Here is a 20,059-nt window from a genome sequence, read left to right on the forward strand (position 1 = left end):
CAAACAACAAATAACTGCAAATCATTCCCAAGGTTTGTTTTCCCAGTGCTGCCAGATTTTTTCAAGACATTTTATAGAAACCATGCACAATGACTTGTCCTGACCCATGGGCAGCAATGCCTGTAGCTCATGGCAAGGGAGCTGTTAACTGCAGCCTGCCATTCTCTCCTTTCCTCTCCCGTACCATCCACTCAGGTCTCTGTCTGTCTGTCCTGCCATAGTCTGTCAAAACAGCCCCTGGCTTTTGGGCAGGAGGGAGTCTGGTAGAGGTGGCATGGAAAACCAGGCAAAAATCCTGCTCTTCACCCCTTCACATGCATGCACAAAAATGGTGCAGATAGTAGTCCTGATATGTTTCTTGTTTTCAGAATGCTGTCATGGTCTGGGAATGCACCGCTCTGCATCTTTCTAAGTCATCCTTCCTTTAAAGTTGAAAGCTCACTGCTTTGTATGCCATGTGCAGAGACAGGCAGAACAGACTGGGTCCTCTGCAGAAGACAGACAACACAAGAAAATTAGTAACATTTGGGGTGATTTTACTCAACCTTTTAAGAGCTGTAGTTCTGACAAAAGATAAATTGTCAGTAACTGAGGATGGCATAACAAGAACTTTAAATATCCCATATTGTATACATCCTGCATGGATGTTGGCTCAGTAAATTATCGAATTTCTGTTTTCCTATCCTTAGTCCCTGCCTATCCACAGCACTACTTTATACAATAATAAAATGTTTTCTAAATAAAGCTCCAAGCCCAAAGACCCCACTCTGGGTAAATTAACGGAAGTAAACAAGCAAGCAGCTAACTGGAGCTAATTATATATCTGCCAGCAGCCTTGCTTTTAAGCACCTTACAGGTGAACATTTTAATTACTTAATGTGCTCTATTGTTCTTGAATTAGATATAAGAAAAATAACACTGATCCAATCCTTTTTTTATTTTTACACACTGGTGTTGGAAGGCAAGTGGCTTTGTAAGGGGATTATGCATTTGTTAATCCTCTTTAGCTATGATAAAGTTCTCTTCTTCCTAGTGAGGTTGTTTAACCCTCTTCTAACAGCTGAAGGAGGCTGGGGAAGATGAAAGCAGAAAGAAATGTTTGTTCCTTATCTTTTGCCATTCTGAATATTGCTTATCATACTAGTAGGAATACAGCCTCAAATTTAGCAGGTCTTGTGAGAAAGAAGGTGAATGTCATTCCGGCATGGAACACTTAGTTTCCTTTTTTATGCTGTAATGGACTCAGAGTATCAGCAGCATCCTAAAAGCACACCATTGGGAAGAGGGGTGACATGTAATTCCCGTCTCATTGGGTGGAATTATCCATTGCTGGAGTATAGTATTCCTGCATCTAGAAAACAGCATCATGCTGTGAAGACCAATGGGGGAAAGAGATGGATGCCTCAAATCAATGGAGCACCAGAACATGTGCCTGGGCTCATCCCTTGTAATTTGGGTGCTTGCAGGAGGTGATGCAATGTGAAGGCTGGTGTGGCTACACGCCTGCTGTCAGCAGTGGAGGCTCCTTTGGAGGTCACCTGCAACTCCAGAGAATGATAAAACCATCTACAGCCTCCCTATAGGCTCTTTGAAGAGCCTGTAGAACATTCTTGACTGGCAAGGAAGACTATGGGGACTCTGCACCTAATTAGGGCTCTTCTGTCAATTGTCGTAAGTGGAGAGGAATCCAAGCATCCCATTCTGCTCCAGGGAGAGGCTGACTGCTGCATGATGGAAAATGACACAGCAGCTGAGGGAGAAGAGTGAAAAGCCATCATTAGGGGAGCAGAACAGAGGCTGATCCAGACTGTCACCAGGACACGTCTGTCACCTGCTCAAAGCTGAAGCCTTGTGGGACCACATTAGATGGAAGGATAGAGATGAGCCAGGAACCCAGCTCAGAAACAAAGGGTTTATTTAAGTTCCTTTTTCTTTTCCCTTTAAATGGCTGTTATCCTCTTACCAAGTTCTAAAAGTAATTAGTCCTTAATGAAAGATCTCTGATGATTCAAGGCACAAGAGCATGGCTGATGGAAACAAACACCAGAGTCTGGCAGGTTCAAGAATAGTATTTAAAAAGCAGGAATTAAAATTTTTTAACCCAGTACAAAGACACTTGGGCCATAATCTCTTTAATTCTTGCTATAACAAAACAGGGAATATACCCTGATGCAAAGATCAGCTCACTCAGCAGTTACAATAAATGTAAAACCAAAATCAAGGGGGCCTTAAGCTCCTGGTGTTAGTGGCAGGCCTTTACCAAATCATCCGCTTTTACAAACTACAGTTCCTTCATGTAGGAAGGCATTGCACACCTGGGCAAAAAACCCACAGCAAACAGGTTTCTCTGGAGTTGTCCATCCAAGAATGTACTCAGCACTGCAGGTTTGGCACAATCTCCTCCCTTTCCCTGCTGCCCACCCTGCTTTGGATGCAGCCCAGGACACGTTTGGCTCTCTGGGCTGCAAACACACATTGCTGGGTCATGTCCAGTTTTTCATCCACCAGAACCCCCAAGTCCTCCTCCACAGAGCTGCTGTCAAATGAATTCTCCCAGTTTGCATGCAGGATCTTCTACTTTGCCCTATGTGTGTTGATCCACTTTTAGCAAACCCTAATTTTACATCAACAGCCAAGGTATTGGTCATGAAAGCTCACTGTAAAAGGCAGATAAGTTAGAGTAAGCCAATGAAACAAAATGAAGTGAAGATCAGAATGTAAGAGTAGAGGTGATATCACCTTGCTCCTGTTCCATCTTACATTATATTTTCAGTTTTAAGGACTAAGAGATGTAGATAATATTCTTGGATTTACTATGCAAGCTCTTTTTTAGGAATTCCCATGGTAATTTTCAGGTAACAGCATGGAACCCAAAGGTCTGGGATTTTACTCTTCTCTTTGTCTTCAGCTTCCTGAGGAAATGCAGACAAGTGACTTACCCTTTGTCCCCATTTCTGTTCTTTAATGTGAACTTACTGGCCACTCCCCCCATCAAGTTTGCAATGACCTGTGCATTGTTCCAAAGAAATTTCTTCAAAATGGTGGAAGTGGTACCAAAAAAAAACTCTACAGCATGAAATATCATTACTGGTAATCATGTTACCATCCCTGTGAGAAGCACTGGGACTGAATGAACAGCGTGTGCTGCTGAAACCCAAAGTCACCAAGTGGAACATTTCACCCTGAGAGATATTTTGGGATGTTTAGAGAACCAGGAAATTGCAATTCAGCTCTATCTGGTTTCTCCACCCCAACCTCTGTCCTGCTATTCCAGATGCATTTTAAATGTGGGCAAATGGAATGCATAGATGTGGCTTTGGGAGCCAAATATGGCAAAGTCAGCAAAAGGGCAGAAATAATAATATTTAAAAAGTTATAAGCATAATTTTGCATCACCTACAACCCTTACAGCACATAAATAAGAAAAAATACAACCCTAAATGTCTCAGATAATGCAATAAAAGGTCTTGGTTTTCTTCCAGGTTATTTATTTGATTAATGGAAAAATATGATCTTAGCGATATTTTTCACTGTATTCTTTTTCCTCTCCATTAAGTACTGAAGTCAGGCAACAACAAAAACCAGTACAGGCTTAGCTATAGTAGTGGCTACCCCATGCAGAACCAGATTGAGAAGAGCAAGGACACTGTTTCCTCCTGCAAGGAATGACAGCTACAGTTTCTTCTTCCAGCTGACCATATAAAAGTTAAATTATTTTTTCCCCCAACAGCTATTCTGGCAATAATAGATAAAAGTCATAGCAATTGGTACGAGTTGGGTGCCTTGTTGAGATTTGTCACCAGAAGGAATTTCCAAATCTTTAGAAAAAATGACACTTCAAGGAGAAATGGGAATTCTCTGCAGATGGTATGAAGTTCTGAATGCTTGCTGATAAATACTCCTGAGTCATCCAAAACTCTGAGCCACATAAACACGTGAAGCAATAACAATCTGCACCCAGTGGCTTCCCTGTCCCAAAGGGATTGGCAGGGATGAGGGACAGCCTCATCTGAGCAAGGAGATAAACTCACAACTTCATGGCTTCATGGCTACAGCCACAAACTCAAGGAAATGGGCAGCACTGGAGATCATGCCCTGGTTTAGCTGAGCTTCTGGGAGCAAAAACCAAACCACCTTTTCAAACACCAGTCATCCCATCCCTCCCAGTGCCCTACACAAAGGCCAGTGGGAAGAAGAGGAAAGCCATAAGAACCCTGCCAGAGCTTCATCCCAAAGATCCTAGGGAGTAGTGCTCCCTTCAAATCAGGAAGGTACCCAGACAAGAAATTGGTAGTCTGTGTATGGTGGAAACCAGAACAGAAGTCGATTGCTCTTGCTCTCCAAAGACTAGAGCTGTCATTTAATGCTTTAAATAAAAGTCTTCTCAAAGCTACTAATTTGATTTTATTTTGCTTTGGTTGTTCTGTAGCAAGTTTGAAAACACGGGCACTTAGCAGGACTGTGTGCATGGCACTTGTAATTAAAGCCAACGGGAGTTATGAATCCTTAAAAACCAAGCCCAGGGGGCTAAAGACAGTAGCCCAAAATTAGAAGCAACATTTGAAAATCCAGATCACATTCTTTGTGTGTTTGTGTTACAGCATCACCTAGGGGCTGCAACTGAGATTAATGCCTACTCCTCTTGGACCTTCCAGGGGTACAGACAGATTGGATGTGGATGCTTCCAAATGTTCAGGTGTGCTGTAGTCATTGTCATAGAGACTGCACTGAATCAGGCTCTGAGCATTTTGATAAAGAAGTTCATCTGGTAGACTTATACGTACATATACAAATACACACAACTATTTTGTGCATTGTTTTTTGAGAAAGAACCACTAAAATACTGAACTAGAGGGCAAAGCAATTGTAGAACATACTTTGGATCACAGCCACAGGAATGCTACTGCTGTAAATTCCCCTACTCTAAAAACATTAAATAAGCTATCCAGTTATTTCATGATCATCTGAAAACTGAGATCCTCAAAAACGATGAAAATTGAACCCATGTGTATCCTTAGTATAGTCTGGCACTCAAAATGTTGCTGATTATAGGAATTCAATGTTTATAATTTACATTCTTTCCCACACTTGCTTTTTTTTTCTGCATTGAAGTAAAAACTCACTTGATCTTACCATAATATAATTTAGACTGTTGAGGGTAAGACCGCTCCTTTGTGAGAAAAACAAAATCCAAGCATGAGACCAATTCTTGTCTTTCACTGAGAAATAATGGAAACAGAAGAAGATACAGTCCAAATTAAAGACACAGGAAGGAGCTGGAAATAAAAATTAAGAGTCCAAGTTTCCAAAGTCCTTTGAGATAATCAAGTCTTGGACTCAGAGTATAAAGGAATTTGATAAATTTTGATGAGTAGCTGTCCAAAGGGAACAGAGAAGTCACAAACATACAACAGAAGACTTGTGTAGGATCTACTCTTTGTGATGTTCTGCAGATGGATAGCATAATTGCAAAAAGCAACAGATCTAGAATCATCCACTAACAAACAAACAAACAAACAAAAGTACTTTCTCCAGACCCAAACTGGGTTCCTAGAGCCACCCTTGTGGTTTATTCACACAGCTCTCAGGCACAGGCAGGTTACTGGCTTCATTGGTACAATATAAAATGTGAGCAAGCCTGAAAGCCTATTATCTGTACACTGCCAATGGGAAGCCCTCTGGCCCCAGCTGTGCTGACATGTCTGGAAGGTGTATCACTTAGTCCAAAAAAAGCAGGAAGCAGCAGAGCCTGACTATCAGCCGGCTTCAGGGGGGCTCATACAAATGAGAGCAGCACAGGGGAAGGCACCTGAGTGCACCTGCAGCCACAGCACTGACAGATGAGTGAGCAGGCACAAAGATAACAGACCCTGCACCCTGCTGGGCACAGGAGTCTGCTTGTCCTTGTGCTTTGCAGCACACTGTATGAAGAGCTTGTGGCTGCACCTTTAGGGAACTACTTTAATTTGCTGAATTAGGACCAGGGCCTGCCATGGCTCCAGAGAACAAAACTGTGGTGTGGACAAGAAGGCAGACAAAGGGAGCTGGAGGGCTGCAGGAGGTATTTTGAGCACACAAGAAGTAAAGTCAGCTTGGAAACCTCTGGCTAAACCTAATTGTGTGTTCCTTAGAGTGCTCCAGCATCTACCAGAGGGAACAGGAGGCTCAGGAGAGTAGTGCTTAGGCACCCACACTACAGTAGGCAAACCAACACCTCCTTCAATCACGATGCCAGCTTTTGGCTCCAGCTTCTAGTCTGGGCCAAATTGTACAATCTTAATAGTGTGCAAGTTGTGCCACAGGGTGACTGAGCACAAATGAAGCCACTAGATCCATCTGACACTGCTGATGAAGCTCCACCCTCAACAGCAACATCAAGACATAAAACAAAGATTGATTGTTGAAATGTAGTAGAGCTCCATGCTTATAAAGGAACACATTTTTGAAGTGTTGCTTTTTAAACAAAGTTTTTTCCACTGTTCCAACTTTTTCCCAGTATTTCTAATGCTTTAATGAAGAATGAAAAGATAAACACCCTCCCCTTCTCTAATGTAGTAAGGAGTGTTCTGAGAGGTGGCTCCTACAAATTTTTCAATCAGGTATTTTCCCACCCTTCAGAAGAGGTTTACAAACTGAACACTTGACTTTTAGGTGTTCTTCCCAGACTATGAACAAGCTTAATGACTTAAGTTAGGCTATCCCTAACTTTACTACAACCTCAGAATGTATGGCCTGTCTGTAAACCAGAATTCAAAGAGATAAGCCATGTTGAAAGAAAGCCCTTCCCAGCAAATCAGAAAATCCCACTATTCAATGTCTGTATAGAAAAGGAACTGAAGAAGAAAAAGAAAGTTATGGAAGAGCAATGGGTTTTAGGTATAACAGAACTGAAACTGCTGTTGTGGGAATTGTCAGCAGTGGAACACAAAGCAAAGTGTTTTAGACACTCAGTGGCACCTTTATACCAGCTCTTTACTTGTGACAGCCTATCCTACAGTCCTTGTACAGGAAGCCTTGTTTCTTCTTTGAAGGTCTATCATGAGACCATCTTGCAACTCAGCTCTCCCATCCAATAATAAATAAAACTCAAAAAGAACAAGTAAGACAAGACCTTATCCTGTACACTAGAAAAACTTCAGAAGGGATAATGTAACTGTTCTTGTTATCAGATCTGCTGCTCCAAAATAATAAATTACAGCAAAACCTTAGAGTGCACTGTAGGCTGCTCAGGAACCACTGCATTTGTCAAAATTCATTTACTTAGAATAAAATATAATAGCTTCTAAAGATAGTATATCATAATTTCCTATGCCTTACAGATACAGACAAACACACATACTGGTGTCATGGTTGATTTACTCAATTATTGCAAAATACAATACTTTGCAATCAATACAGAGCAATTCTATTCAAAAATTATTAAATATACGGTAATATCTGTGTCCTCTTGTGATAACAAAGTAAAAAAAAATAAAGTTTTAACAGCTGGAACATCAAGTGATGATCTTCACAGAAGAGTAACAAAAGAATTGGTTGAAACCACACTCAAAATATTTAATCAGATGTGGTGTATGATCTATGCAGCAACCTTAATACTGGAATTTAGTACTCAACATGAGCTCTGGTTCATTGCATACCTCTATTAAAATAATAAACTCTCAATTTTTATTTAATCTGCTGCTTCAAGTTCTTGCCACCACCCTCTGCTTACACCACACTGCCTCGAATTAGCCTCCCTTCAATGACTGACAGTGATGGACAGCCTCTGGAGGGCAATTCCAATCTCTCCCTGGCAGCACGGGAGATCACTGGAGGACACGGAAAGGAAAGAACATCAGAAACAGGAAAGCAGGAATGAGAGGTTGTGACAGAACAAGTAAAAAAAAAAAAAAACAAACAGGACAGTGCATCCATGACTGTTACAAAACACTGTTCAAGCAGCAGAACTCACACGTGGATGCTTGTTGCTAAACAGCTCAGTGATTTGTCATTACAGGTGTTACACACATTCAGCAACAGCACAGCAGTTGATAAAACTGAGATCACTAATTTTACAGCAGTGATCAAAAGCACCTTTCCAATGCCTTCCAATGCAAAGCTCACATCTTAAGTGATGGGTTGAAAATACAGTTGTCAGGGGAGGACTTGTGAGAACACATGTGAATTCCAGCCAGAACTGTTGACAGAGGAGACAAAGTGCCATTTACCAAGCAGCACTTGAATACTTTACTTAAGTTTCCCTTCTCCCTAGCCATCTCTCTTTTACAGTAAAGAAAGAAAAAAACCCCAACAAACCCAAGTAAAAAAAAAAAAAACAAAAAAAAAAAAACCAACCCAAAAACAGCAACAAAAAAACCCCAACAACCCAAAAAACCAAAATCCAAACCAACACCCTCCCAACCCCCCCAAACTAAACACCACAAAACAACCAAAAAAACCCAAGCAAACACGAAAATTTTAAGTAAAAAGACTTAATTGGAAATAATTTAAATGTGTTGTCAAACAACATTTCTTCAAGGCAAAGCTGTTGTAATTGTATACAGAAATCAGCTTCCAACAGATGACATTTCAGTATTTCTCTTTCCAATATTTTAGGGTGCACTTCAGCAATGTGAGCACCAGGTCTGCATTTACAAAACGAGTGCTTGTCCCCACAGGCAGGTAGATGTTGTACTTCAGCATCTGTTTACACATGTAAGCTTTTTATACATAGTTGGTGTGTATATCCCTTGCAAGTACAAAATAAGCTCTCACATTGGAAAACCACAATACTTAAAATACCTAAACCATTAGATTTCAAACCTCTTGCTTTGGTATTGAATCAATAGAAAATTTACAATGCCATTCTTCAGTCTTAAACAGACTGAATTTTTAACCAAGGAAATAAAAGAAGTAACAAGTATCAGTATCCAAAGAAATCTACAAATACATTCATCAGTATGTAGTACATTACAAATACAAAGGCAATATATGGAATTGCTATAATATGAATGAAAACCAAATAGTTGTAGGAGAGCCCAAAAGTCTTCCTAACATATTTTTTCATGTAACATTAAATGCCACTTCAGCAATGATGATATAGCAGCTTCTACTACATTACTTTCCAAGCTGTACACTCCATGTTTGATTGAAAAGCAGGGTAGGAAATTAAAGGCCTCTGAGGAGCTCAGCAGCAACACTTAAGTGCATTGAAAACATTGATAATCTGTGGCACATTGGAACTGATGGATTACACAGTTTTTTCTATTTACAGTATCATACACTTGTAGAAATTCTCTGCTGCATTTTTTTCTTCAGTACCTAGCCTGTGGCAAATAACAGTAACATTAGTCAAAGAAAAAGGAAATCCCATTTTCTCATAAAGACTAAGTAACTAATGGATATTACTCATCCTTGCTTAAGCTACCTACCCCTCTGAATGCCTTGAATCCCAAAATTTAATTGGCACTTAAACATTTTGATAACTTAATACAGAAACTGATTGCTCATGATTGCTTACCTCTTGACTTAATCATTACATTCACTGCTGGAGAATTATCCACTTTGCTAGATGCCACAATTAATACATTAAAAAAACCCAAAAGAACACACAGACAAAAAGTAAATCATCCCTCTCAAAAAAACCCAAAACCAGACCTGCAAGAAAGAGCAGCTTTGCTGTTGGGTATCTGATGTATGATAGGAAACACCACAGCAATGGGGTCTATCACAGTGACATCATGCTCCCTCTCAGACACCAAAGACTACAGCAAGTCTTCACAAAAAATTATGTGTATGGAGTTAGTAAGCAACTCGGCTTCAGCAAAAAACTTATCACCAAGCTCAGTAGGGCATCTGAGCCTTCAAAGCAGTTTCTGGTATCAGGCTGAAGACAAGAGGATTTCTGGGTCCAGCTAAGATGGAAGCAAATAGAAGGAAGTAGGATGAAACATTATACACAATGTGGCACAGCACAGATGAAAAAAAGACAAATTTACACTTGAAAATGCAAACCATACTACAAGAGAGGAGGAAAAACAATGAAATAACATGAACTTTGTCACTGAGGACAAGAGGCTACTAGGAAGAAGATTTTTATATATGCATTTTAAAAATTAAAAAAAAAAAAAGAATATGTATGACTCAAGCAGGAGGACAATGTAGAACAAAAAACAACCTGTGTGTTTGAAGATCAATTTCACATCCTTTACAAGATATCTGGACCGATTTCCTTCCTGGTAAAACCCTGACATAAGGCCTTAAGAGCCTTTAAATAAAAGCAAGCAATATGAAATTTTTAAATACTTACTAACAGTTGCATGGGAAAGTTTTGTTATGAGACTGAGAAAGAAGGGCAGAATTGCTTTTAGTCAAAGGGTTGCATAATCTTCTAGAAAACAACACAATAAACCAAACAAAAAAAAATTCCAATCAGTTATGCCAACTGACTATCAGTTTACTAACCTTTGGGTTTAAGTCCTCAACTAAGAGATTAAAAATGAACTTGCAACACCTGAACACAAAACAGGGAGTACCTGCTATGATAAAACAACATTTTTTTCCAGTATGCCCTTCATGAACTTTTGGTGCCACATGCTAAAGAAACTAGATTTACATCAGTGAATGGCAAGTGTCATCAGGCATCATGTGCACTACACTGATGGTTCCATCTTCATCATCCTTCTCTTCAACACTTCCTTTTTTAAACTTTAATTTAAAAATTGATCTTCCATTTGGTAATTCAGAGTCAGGTCTGATCTTCTTTGTTACTTCTGGTCACACTGTAGGATGTCTTTAGATACCATTCTTATTTCTTGCCAATTCCATTTGATACTTTTGATTTGGAGTGTCGATTCCTTCTTCTAGATGAATGGCTTTCATTATTGACTGAATGTTTTGGTGGACTATTGTCAGCACCTGCTGAGAAATAAATATTTATTTAATACATATACATATTTATATAGTTGACTTATCAGGTCCTTTCTGAAAGGCAGTAAGATTTTTAGAGCTGCAGTGTTTACAGTATTTCAGGCTAATACAAACTGTTTGATACTTGAACTCCATCTAGTGGCCTATTTTTTAAGCAATTATTAAGACTCCTGTAAAATTCTTCCCAGCACCCCCCTTCCTCAAAACAAGCTGAAAAAACCCAGAGTTTGCTACAGCAGGGTACAGTGGTAAAACAACTTCCATTTTAAATAATATCAATTATTAAACCTCCCCATTTTTCCTCGTGGCAGATACTAATACCAGAAATTAAGAATTATATAAGCAAAGTCTTTTAAGGATCTTTTTAGAGTACACTGCAAGATTTCAGTCTTTCAAATGACAGAACATGTTTTATTCTGAGAAAAAATGGGAGGCAGTGGGCACCAAAACAAGAAATCAAGGACAAAATGTGAAAGAAGCTGAAGCATGTAATTAATGAAATAACAGGAAGTTAAAGAGAAAGGTTTTTTTTGGTCAGATTTCTCCAGCATGCATAAGTGGGAAAAAACATTCTGAGCGAAAATAATTTTTTTCCAAATTATAAAAGTCCACAAATTTACTAAAATGAGAATAAAAATCCAGAAAAAATCATTTGTGAAATATAAAGAAGATCTGCTGTAGGTACTTTTTAAGCCTAATACACAAGAAATATATTTTATTTTAAAAATACCTGGAACATAAACTCTGACAGATAACTTCCAGGTGTGAATTTTTGATATTTGTTCAATAAACAAGACCACACAAAAAAAGCCAATGGAAGAGGCAGACCTCTAGTGTAGGGAAAAGAAGCCAGAAAGAAGCTGCCTTTGCCTAGTGCAGAGAAGCTGCTTATGACCATCAGCACTGCACTGACGAGGCAAGTGTCAGAAAGAACACCAGCTCCAGGGCACATTGCTGATTATTTCTTAACAAGCAAAAATTAAAGTACAGCAAACCAAACATGCAATGTTCAGAGAGAACCCTGTCCACAACAGTTATGAAATGCATAATGCCCTACACCTACCATAATGGCCTGGAGTAACAGCAGAAAAAATCAGTTGACATATTAAAAAATAAATACTTTCCAAGAATCAGAATTTAAAAGGGAGTAAAGAAAAAAAGCTTGGCAGATGATTTATCTGCATTGGTCCTGCAGGATGTTAAAACAAGGTAAGTTTCTCAAGCCTCATTTTCTAGTGCTGAGCCTTAATGATACCATTTCAGGAATACAGCTACAGAAGTACCAATACCTCTGCTGAATTTAGAATGAAGCCAGGAAGCATCTGGACTGTATGGACTGTCTTCACTTTCTGATAAGGTCTGCAAAAACAAGGACACAGGTCATTGGGATGTTGGTGCTTCTTGTTACCTGTACTCCTCCCACTTGCAACTGGACTTATAAACTGGCAGAAGTCCTCATAAAACATTCAGACAGTACTTTGGGCTTTTCCTTTCCTAGTTAGAAGGCACCACATAGATGACACAGTAAGAACTCACCATTTGCCATGTGATCTGTTGTGTAACCAAGTATTCTTAATATTCCCCTAGCATTCCACCTGTACAATGGGAACATTAGCTAACCATTCATCCTTGAACGCTTTGCTAAAATTACGGCCTCATTTTGAGTAACTAAGAGGACAGCATTCTTTAGAAACCACAGTGTAATTTGGGATCTGTCCAAGGCCTGCTGAATTCAGAGTTCCTTCTATTGACTTCAGTTACACTCTACACCATCCCCCCTTATCCCCATTTCTGCTAACTCTGGTAAAGAATTCCAATATCTAGGAGCTTTGGAGTCTTAACTCTAGAATAAACAAATAAATAAACAAGCTTCTTTTCTATAAGTACCTTTTCTCGGTGGCCGTAGTACTCTGCATACCAAACCATACCATATAAACACAGGAAAGTTGTAAAGGCCTAAATGAGGAGAAGAAAAGGAACAACAACAACAACAACAAAAAAAAAATTGTAAAACTTTTTCCAAATTCCTTGCTGATTCAACGTCTCACAGTCCCTGGAGATGCTGCATTTAGACTTTCATGCTCTGTTTCTCCCTGTGTCTTTTGCAGGATGAGCAAGACTTGTGCATCAACTTCAAGCTACACACAGAGCCCACCATGGTGGGGTATGCAAAAATATTCTCAATGGGAGCAGGCAAATTAATCCAGATCACCCACAGGAAACACTGCCAGCAGGATTTCTGTCCACACTATGTACAGTCATCACACAAAGGCAGTTGGTAGGCACTTGTAGGAACCACCAATATGGGAGAAAACCAAAATCTCCTTTTCCCTGCCCCATGCTTCAGGCTGGGTTTCATAATCTGCTCTGAGAAGCAATTCAATACTTTTCTCCTGTGAAGTATCAGGAAGAAAATCACCATGCCAAATAAGAGAACAATAAATTCTACTCCTCGTCACCTGTTCAAACTGTGTTCCCAATTAGAAGGGAGAAGCATTTATGTGTCAGCCCATTATAAATGCCTTATTTTTCACTGACCATGAAAAATGTGCTTGGCATCAGAGTTACAAGTCTGGCAAGACAAATGTCCATTTACTGTTACAAAATGGGCATTTCATGCTGCATTTGCAGCAATCACACTGAAGTACAGAAAGTTACAGGCTTAGTGAGAATGATTTGCTTGATAAATGAGTCGTTTATGTACTTGTAAGACTTTAGTGTGGGACAACACGCATTGCTTATTAGCACTATCCATTAACTCCTGTTCATTTCCAGCAGCCACTACAGCAAGCTCCACCAAAGCAAGGCTCAATTGAACTGACATCATCTCTCATAAAGCATCCTATAACTACTGTTGGTTTCATTTTTAAGCATCAGTAATCTGCTATGTCAAGAAATGAAAAAAGAAGTTATTCTAGTCCTTTCAAACTGAGTTATAAAGCAATCTAGCATTTGTTTTTACAAGGACATGCATAAAGCTGTTCACCAGCATTGCCCCACAATGATCCCCTGCTGCCAATGTTCCAGAGAGGAAGCTATTTAGATGCTTTCAATGCTTTTGTCATGCTTTATGTTTCACATGAGAAATCTCACTTACCACACAGAGAAGCCAAAACACAACATACAATATTTGTGTTTTGGAAAAAAGATCTTGTCCAAACTTTATACACACAATAGCTTCAAGGAAGGCAATTACCCTGTGGGTAAATGAAAGCAGGGGGGGAGAATGATTAAAAACACTAAGGGTGTAACTCATGTTCACAACCCAGACCCCAGACTGCCAACTCTAAACAAGCACTACCCTCTAGTGAGCACACACCTCCCTGACACCACTATTAACTGAAATTCTTTGACAAATGTCTTTTTCTTTCTGTACTTTTCTCAGCATAAACAACAAACACAAAGTGATTGACTGGCAGTTCACTGTTCCATGGGGCTCCAGGGAACAAGGAGTGTGTGCCAATAGAAGAGAATCTTCAACTGTGCATACCATTGTGCTTCAGCTCTCAACACACATAAAATTCATTTCCATGCTGAACATCCAACAGACTCCCTTGATGGACGAACTAGAACTGTGCTTTGTTTATTTCTCCACTAGATTTAAATTTACTACAATTCTAAATTGCCTAGTTTGTTTACTTCACATTTATTTCACATATTTCCACATATGGGAAAATTCATATGAAACATTTCAAATTCTCTGAGAATCCATGCATTTGCTCTGGTTTATCTGTAAACTCAGGTCCACACAAAAACCTCAGAAGATTTGGGGAGAAATGTGAGAGGAAAAAAAATGCAGTTTTTACTTTCTGACATTAAAAGAATCATAATCCCTGCTACCAGGTGTTTACATCTTTTCAGGTTCAAAGCTATGAAGGCTTGTCCACTAGTTGTTTATGAATCCAATGTTTCTATTGTCTGCCATGGAAATAAATCAAGTTTGTATAGGTCCTGAAGAGAAAATTACATATGTTTAACAATATAAGTGTAGAAAAGTGACACTAAAAACCTGCATTAAAAGCATAGAAAACTGACTCATCTCAATCTGAAGCAAATAATGAAAAACATTATTAAATTTAAAGTGCAATACTTAGCTTGTTCAATAGAGACTTTAAGGTTGTATATGCGAGCAAAGCATGAAAACTCCTCCTCACCTATGTGCAGAGTCAATATCAGGTCAAGTGTTCCAGTCTCACACACTCAACGGTGCAGGACACATTCCCCACCAGCACTCTCCATAACCAGTTCACAAAAGTGGCACTATTGCCTTTCAGAGAAGGCCCAGTTTCCCCCATGAAAGAGGAAGGAAAATGTGTGCTTGACACTGATATTGCAGAGATGCTCCTGGTCAAGTAACAAATCACAATTTTCCCTGTACTATTTAATGTGACTTCCAGCATGATGAGTGGGGCCAATACTTAAAACTGTGGCAGTAACATCCAACAGACCAATCCTACTGAAGGGTGATAGGAGTGCTCCATAGAACTAAATATTGTAAGTTTTCTTTCAAGCAAAATGGTCTTGTAACATCCTAACAGATATTCCTTTTTGAAAGGCTTCATCTTAATGAAAATAGTGCAATTTCAGTAGGGCTGTTGCATTGGCCTTGCTCATGCTTTACATCACTTACTGTATATCTATCAAGAGTGATGCAATAGTTAATGTCAAGTTGAAAAGAAAGAGTTTCCTACTAATGAAAGGCACAAATTTTAATTATATCCATACTTAGGCTGCTTAAAAGTCCATTTGTGCCTTTGGAAGTGTCTTGGTTACCACAGATATGAATGTTCTATATACTTATTTTAATTGCTTCAGAAATTATATTCTAGATAGTTAAATTACTGGAAGACTTCCTCTTTTTCTGCAATCAACAGGAACTCCAGTGATGCTCTGTTTTCTCTAGCACATTACAGAAATAAGGAGTAGAAAGGAGAATACTTATTCCATACATTCTTAATTCCCACTGTTAGATCAGACTGTGAGTGAATGTTCTATTGCAGTTCTTGTTAAGCAATCCTACAAACATATCTGTGTATTTATTTATTGTGTATCTGTTTATTGACACAGGTGACATTAACGTGTTCAGTGAGAGTTTTGGACCAAGAATGATGGTTCTGTAACCCTTAACAATTTTTCAGAAGCAGCCATGCAAATTCTTCCTTTAAAGGTACCCTCTAAGAGAAAAAGAGATTGCAGCCAAGGTCACTATGGCTCATTGTACACCCATAGAAATAGTGGATAACCATGGCTTGTTTCACTGTTCTCTGCTGCAATGCTGATAACAGCAGCAATGCCCACTTTGGCAGCCAGGGAAACATTACTCTCACAACCATCAAGCAAAGGCAAGCTGTAGAGCCAAAAGCTTTGTCCTCATCTGATTGAGAATATGGGCAGAAAGGCCAATGGTACTTTGAAGGAGCCTAGCTTTATCCAGCAGTTACTAGTTCTGCCTTCTGTTGTCCTTACTTATCCCATTGCTTCCCATGTTCTACCTCCAAATTCAGTATTTCCCTTTTCTCTGAACTTGCCAAACCAAAACAAGACAAGGACTGGCTTTATGGGAGCACCTGTTGCTGTGCTGGACCCATCCTTAACACTTGTCCAAGTGCTTCAGGAATGCCACAAGAACACTTACCCGAACACCCAGCACTGAGTTCCCACCCTCTTGCACTGTGTGTCTGTGAGGTAAGCATAGTATTGCCTGAGAAGGGAAGCAAGAAAATTCTTCAGTGAAGTTGAAAGTCTCCAGAGTATTTACATTTAGAAAAAAACGTTTTGTTACAGAGGCATCTGTAGTGAAAATGAAGTGCTAATGGTAAATTTACATACAATCATTCTGGATGTCTACCAGATGGCTTCAATTCTAGCAGGACAGATTATCACATATATCAAATAGCTTGAGACAACACAGAAAACAATCCTGAGAGCAAGCACCAGGAAAGTACCCAAACTAGTAGGCTAGCAATATTTGTCTCCTGCCTCTCCACTGAGTCTCCAATTCTTATAGGCAAACTGCAACAAAAGAATTAGAGACTCCTTCATTTTTTCCACGGTTTATCTTTTATTTCTTAATAACTGCATTTTCTTGAGAAGTATGGGTTGAATCTTGAAGGAATATGGCTATTCTATATCCTGTTTGAAAGGTCTAGCCACTGGCATATTTTCCTCTGAAGAAAAGTAGAATTTTTCACTATTTTGAAAACAGTATGGAGACCATTCTGCTCTGCTCTCTATGCTCCAGAAATTTAAGAGTTTAGAGAAAGGAATTCCAAAGAAGTGGAATCAAAGTTCCAGTTCTCAGATTCAGCTTTCTACTGACAGATGGGGAAGACAAGTGTTATTCCTCCAACAATACAAGGACTGCTGAAGACTTCTACAGGTGTGCAAGTGCTACAAAGAAAAAAAAAAAAAGCCCTTACAAATTTACCTATACAAGAGTTCCCAGGGTGCTTAATGTGATTTAATAGTGTGAAACTTACAACAGTGTTTGAGGTTCATGGTTGCATTTAACTGTCCAAGGTAACATCACTTTGGACATGAACAGGGAATTCTCTGCTTCTACATTCAGATCTGTGTGCATTCTGCCTACCTTTAACTATGTAATGGTGCAAAAAAAAAAAAAATTAAGGGACTTTGCTAACAAGGTAAAATTGCATACATGACCAAAAGCAGATTTCTGTCCCTGCATATATATGGTTCTGTTCTCACAATAAGCTACTGTTAGGAAAACCAACAGCTCTATTTTTCCTCATCTACACTTTTGGGAGCACCTGACTCATTAACTTCAATATTTTCACATGCTGTCCTCAAGGATAATATATGAAGCCAACTCACAAAACAGGGAGATCCTACACAAACAGGAGAAGAAACAGACTGGCTCTGCATCCCTATGGCAACACAGTTGTTAATGCACATTTTACCTCATTAGCTTATTTGTCAGGAAATACATTTTATTGACAAGAGATGATTGCTTTGCATTTCATGGTGGCAAGAGCATACATTTCATGAAATGTACTTATTCACAAACTATATGCAGTTCTTGAATGCCTAGAAGTTAAGCTACCTTAAACTGAAAAAAAAACCACCAAAGCAAAAAATTACCTTACAGTGGGTGCTGTAATGATTCCTATGAAGAGAATTCTTCCCCAGCTTAAAGGATGGCTTGCTTGGAACACAAAGATATGTTTCAAAAAGAATGTGTTCAACTCAGTTAGCTAGATTAAAAAAAAAACTAGTTAATAGTGTTCAACTTATATAACTCCTAATGAGTTAGTACAGAAAATGTGCAAAGTTTTATACAGAAACTAATACATAAAAAGAAATCTGTGCTCTATTATAGCCCTGCTGGTGAGATTGACCATTGAAAGAGGAATTTTTGCTCTGTCTTTTGCTAGGACAAGCAAGTAATATAGTAGTAATACAAAGAAACCCCTAGAAACCCCTATGAAAGTATTTGCTCTCTTTCGCAGAACTTATTAAGGGACAAGACACTAATTCACACTGTAAAGGTCTTCTAATAACTTGCATACCCTAAATCAGGTACAAACGACCAATGCAATTTTGGGAGAGAAGCAGAAGGGATCATATATCAAAAAAAAGAAACATCAAACCTCAAACAACTATATCAAATCTTTATGGTTTTCTTTTAAGTCACTAAATTAAGAAATTTTTAAAAATTAACAGAAGTTTTAGTTTTAAGTTTTTAAAGCATTCATGACACATTATGGTCTTGCTAGATCAATGACAGTATTCTGAGTATGATTGATCCATTCAACAGTCAATCAGAAAGGAAAAAAATCCAAAAAAGGCAAAGCAAACCAAAAAAACACTCCGCATACAAACCAAACAACCTGCACATCAACACAACAAAACCAAAATAAATTAAAATTCCACCACCCAAACCCCACTATCTAGCAGTTTTTAAATCTCTGTCAAGTGCAAAAAGCCAATATAGCAATCTTTGTTATTTAGCTTTTTCCACAGATTCTGTAGTTACACTCCTTAACTACCACATAACTCCCGTGAAAGTGCATTACCAATCCATTTAACTGTGTATTTCAATAACAGACATACATTCCATCAGAATATTTTTTAGCCAACAAGTAACTGATCTGATGGCAGCTTTGATTGCACAGAATTTATTTCTTACCTGCCAAATAATCATGAAAAGGTAGACTCCAGCCACTCTCTGAAACGAAGACTTTGGGTCAAACCAGCGGACATAGGTCCAGCTGGCTGGGGTGAACTGTAATACAGCTCTTTTGATTTTCCCTGTGGTTGTGTGAATGTCCCTGGGAAAAAATAATGGCTGGAGTAAATACAAGTATTATGCCAGTAGGGAAAAACAAAAAAGCAACAGCCCTGTTACTGATGTTTCTAAGAAACAATCAACAGCAGAGATCTTCTCAGACACAACTATGTACCAGGTAACAGGGAATTCAGAAGAATAATCCACTAAGCACTTCAGTCAAGGTGCATATTCTGCTTCTCTATCCTCAGTCAATAACTCAGTAACTATCTACAAAACACATTTATCATTCTCTTCACAAAGAAACGAGGACAGGAATTTGCAACTTCCTTGGAAAATCTAGAGATTATTTCTTCCTAGTCCACTGCTCTTACCCCAAACACTCCTTGTTCTAGAGCTCACTGGTATCAGTCCTTCAAGTTCCTGTCAGATTCATTATTTGTATAAGGGGCTGGCTCCACAGGTTTAATAAAACTACACCTCCAGCACACATAAGCCCTGCTGTTCTGATATCACTTGCATGTGGACCTCCTGGGGAGGTGTGATAGCACTGTTAAAAGCTAGAAAGCATTTACATTCCATTTTGAAATGGGATTTTAATGCAGACTCATCTGACATGTATTACTGATTCTTGCTTTTGATAATATTAATTCAGATGAGCAACAGCATCTAAAGGACACAGAATCTAAGAAAAACTCAGAGCTTCCTCTTCTCAAGGAAGACTAGCAGGACTACAAGCCAGTTTTCACCTTGTTATTTCTCTGGCCCTTCTGGACAAACAAAAAAAAAAAAAAAAAAAAAAAAAAAAAAAAAAAAAAAAATCTAAAAAACCCTCAGATTTTATATTTTCAATATTTGTGGTCTTCTAGGCTGGAGAGAACTTAGCTTAGGGAAAATCTTCTA

The 20,059-nt window shown here is 38.8% G+C and overlaps 1 protein-coding gene across 2 annotated transcripts in view; it reads right to left on the reverse strand.

Annotated features, from left to right (window-relative positions):
* Window positions 1-7,338: 7,338 nt before the first annotated feature.
* PTDSS1 (phosphatidylserine synthase 1) overlaps window positions 7,339-20,059 on the reverse strand; it is a 28,184-nt gene continuing 15,463 nt past the window's right edge. Inside the window, exons 7-13 of one of the 2 annotated variants that reach the window (XM_056486112.1) lie at window positions 19,058-19,199; window positions 18,010-18,122; window positions 16,544-16,609; window positions 14,006-14,105; window positions 12,796-12,864; window positions 12,198-12,267; window positions 7,339-10,896 (exon numbers count right to left, since the gene is read on the reverse strand). In XM_056486112.1, the coding sequence (XP_056342087.1) occupies window positions 10,787-10,896; window positions 12,198-12,267; window positions 12,796-12,864; window positions 14,006-14,105; window positions 16,544-16,609; window positions 18,010-18,122; window positions 19,058-19,199 (670 nt within the window). In that variant the 3' untranslated portion in view covers window positions 7,339-10,786. Of the gene's footprint in view, window positions 10,900-12,197; window positions 12,268-12,795; window positions 12,865-14,005; window positions 14,106-16,543; window positions 16,610-18,009; window positions 18,123-19,057; window positions 19,200-20,059 lie in introns of both variants that reach the window. The other variant, XM_056486111.1, reaches the window with a different exon arrangement.

Source organism: Oenanthe melanoleuca, chromosome 2 (genome assembly GCF_029582105.1).
Source record: "Oenanthe melanoleuca isolate GR-GAL-2019-014 chromosome 2, OMel1.0, whole genome shotgun sequence".
In the NCBI taxonomy this organism is placed as follows: Eukaryota; Metazoa; Chordata; class Aves; order Passeriformes; family Muscicapidae; genus Oenanthe; species Oenanthe melanoleuca.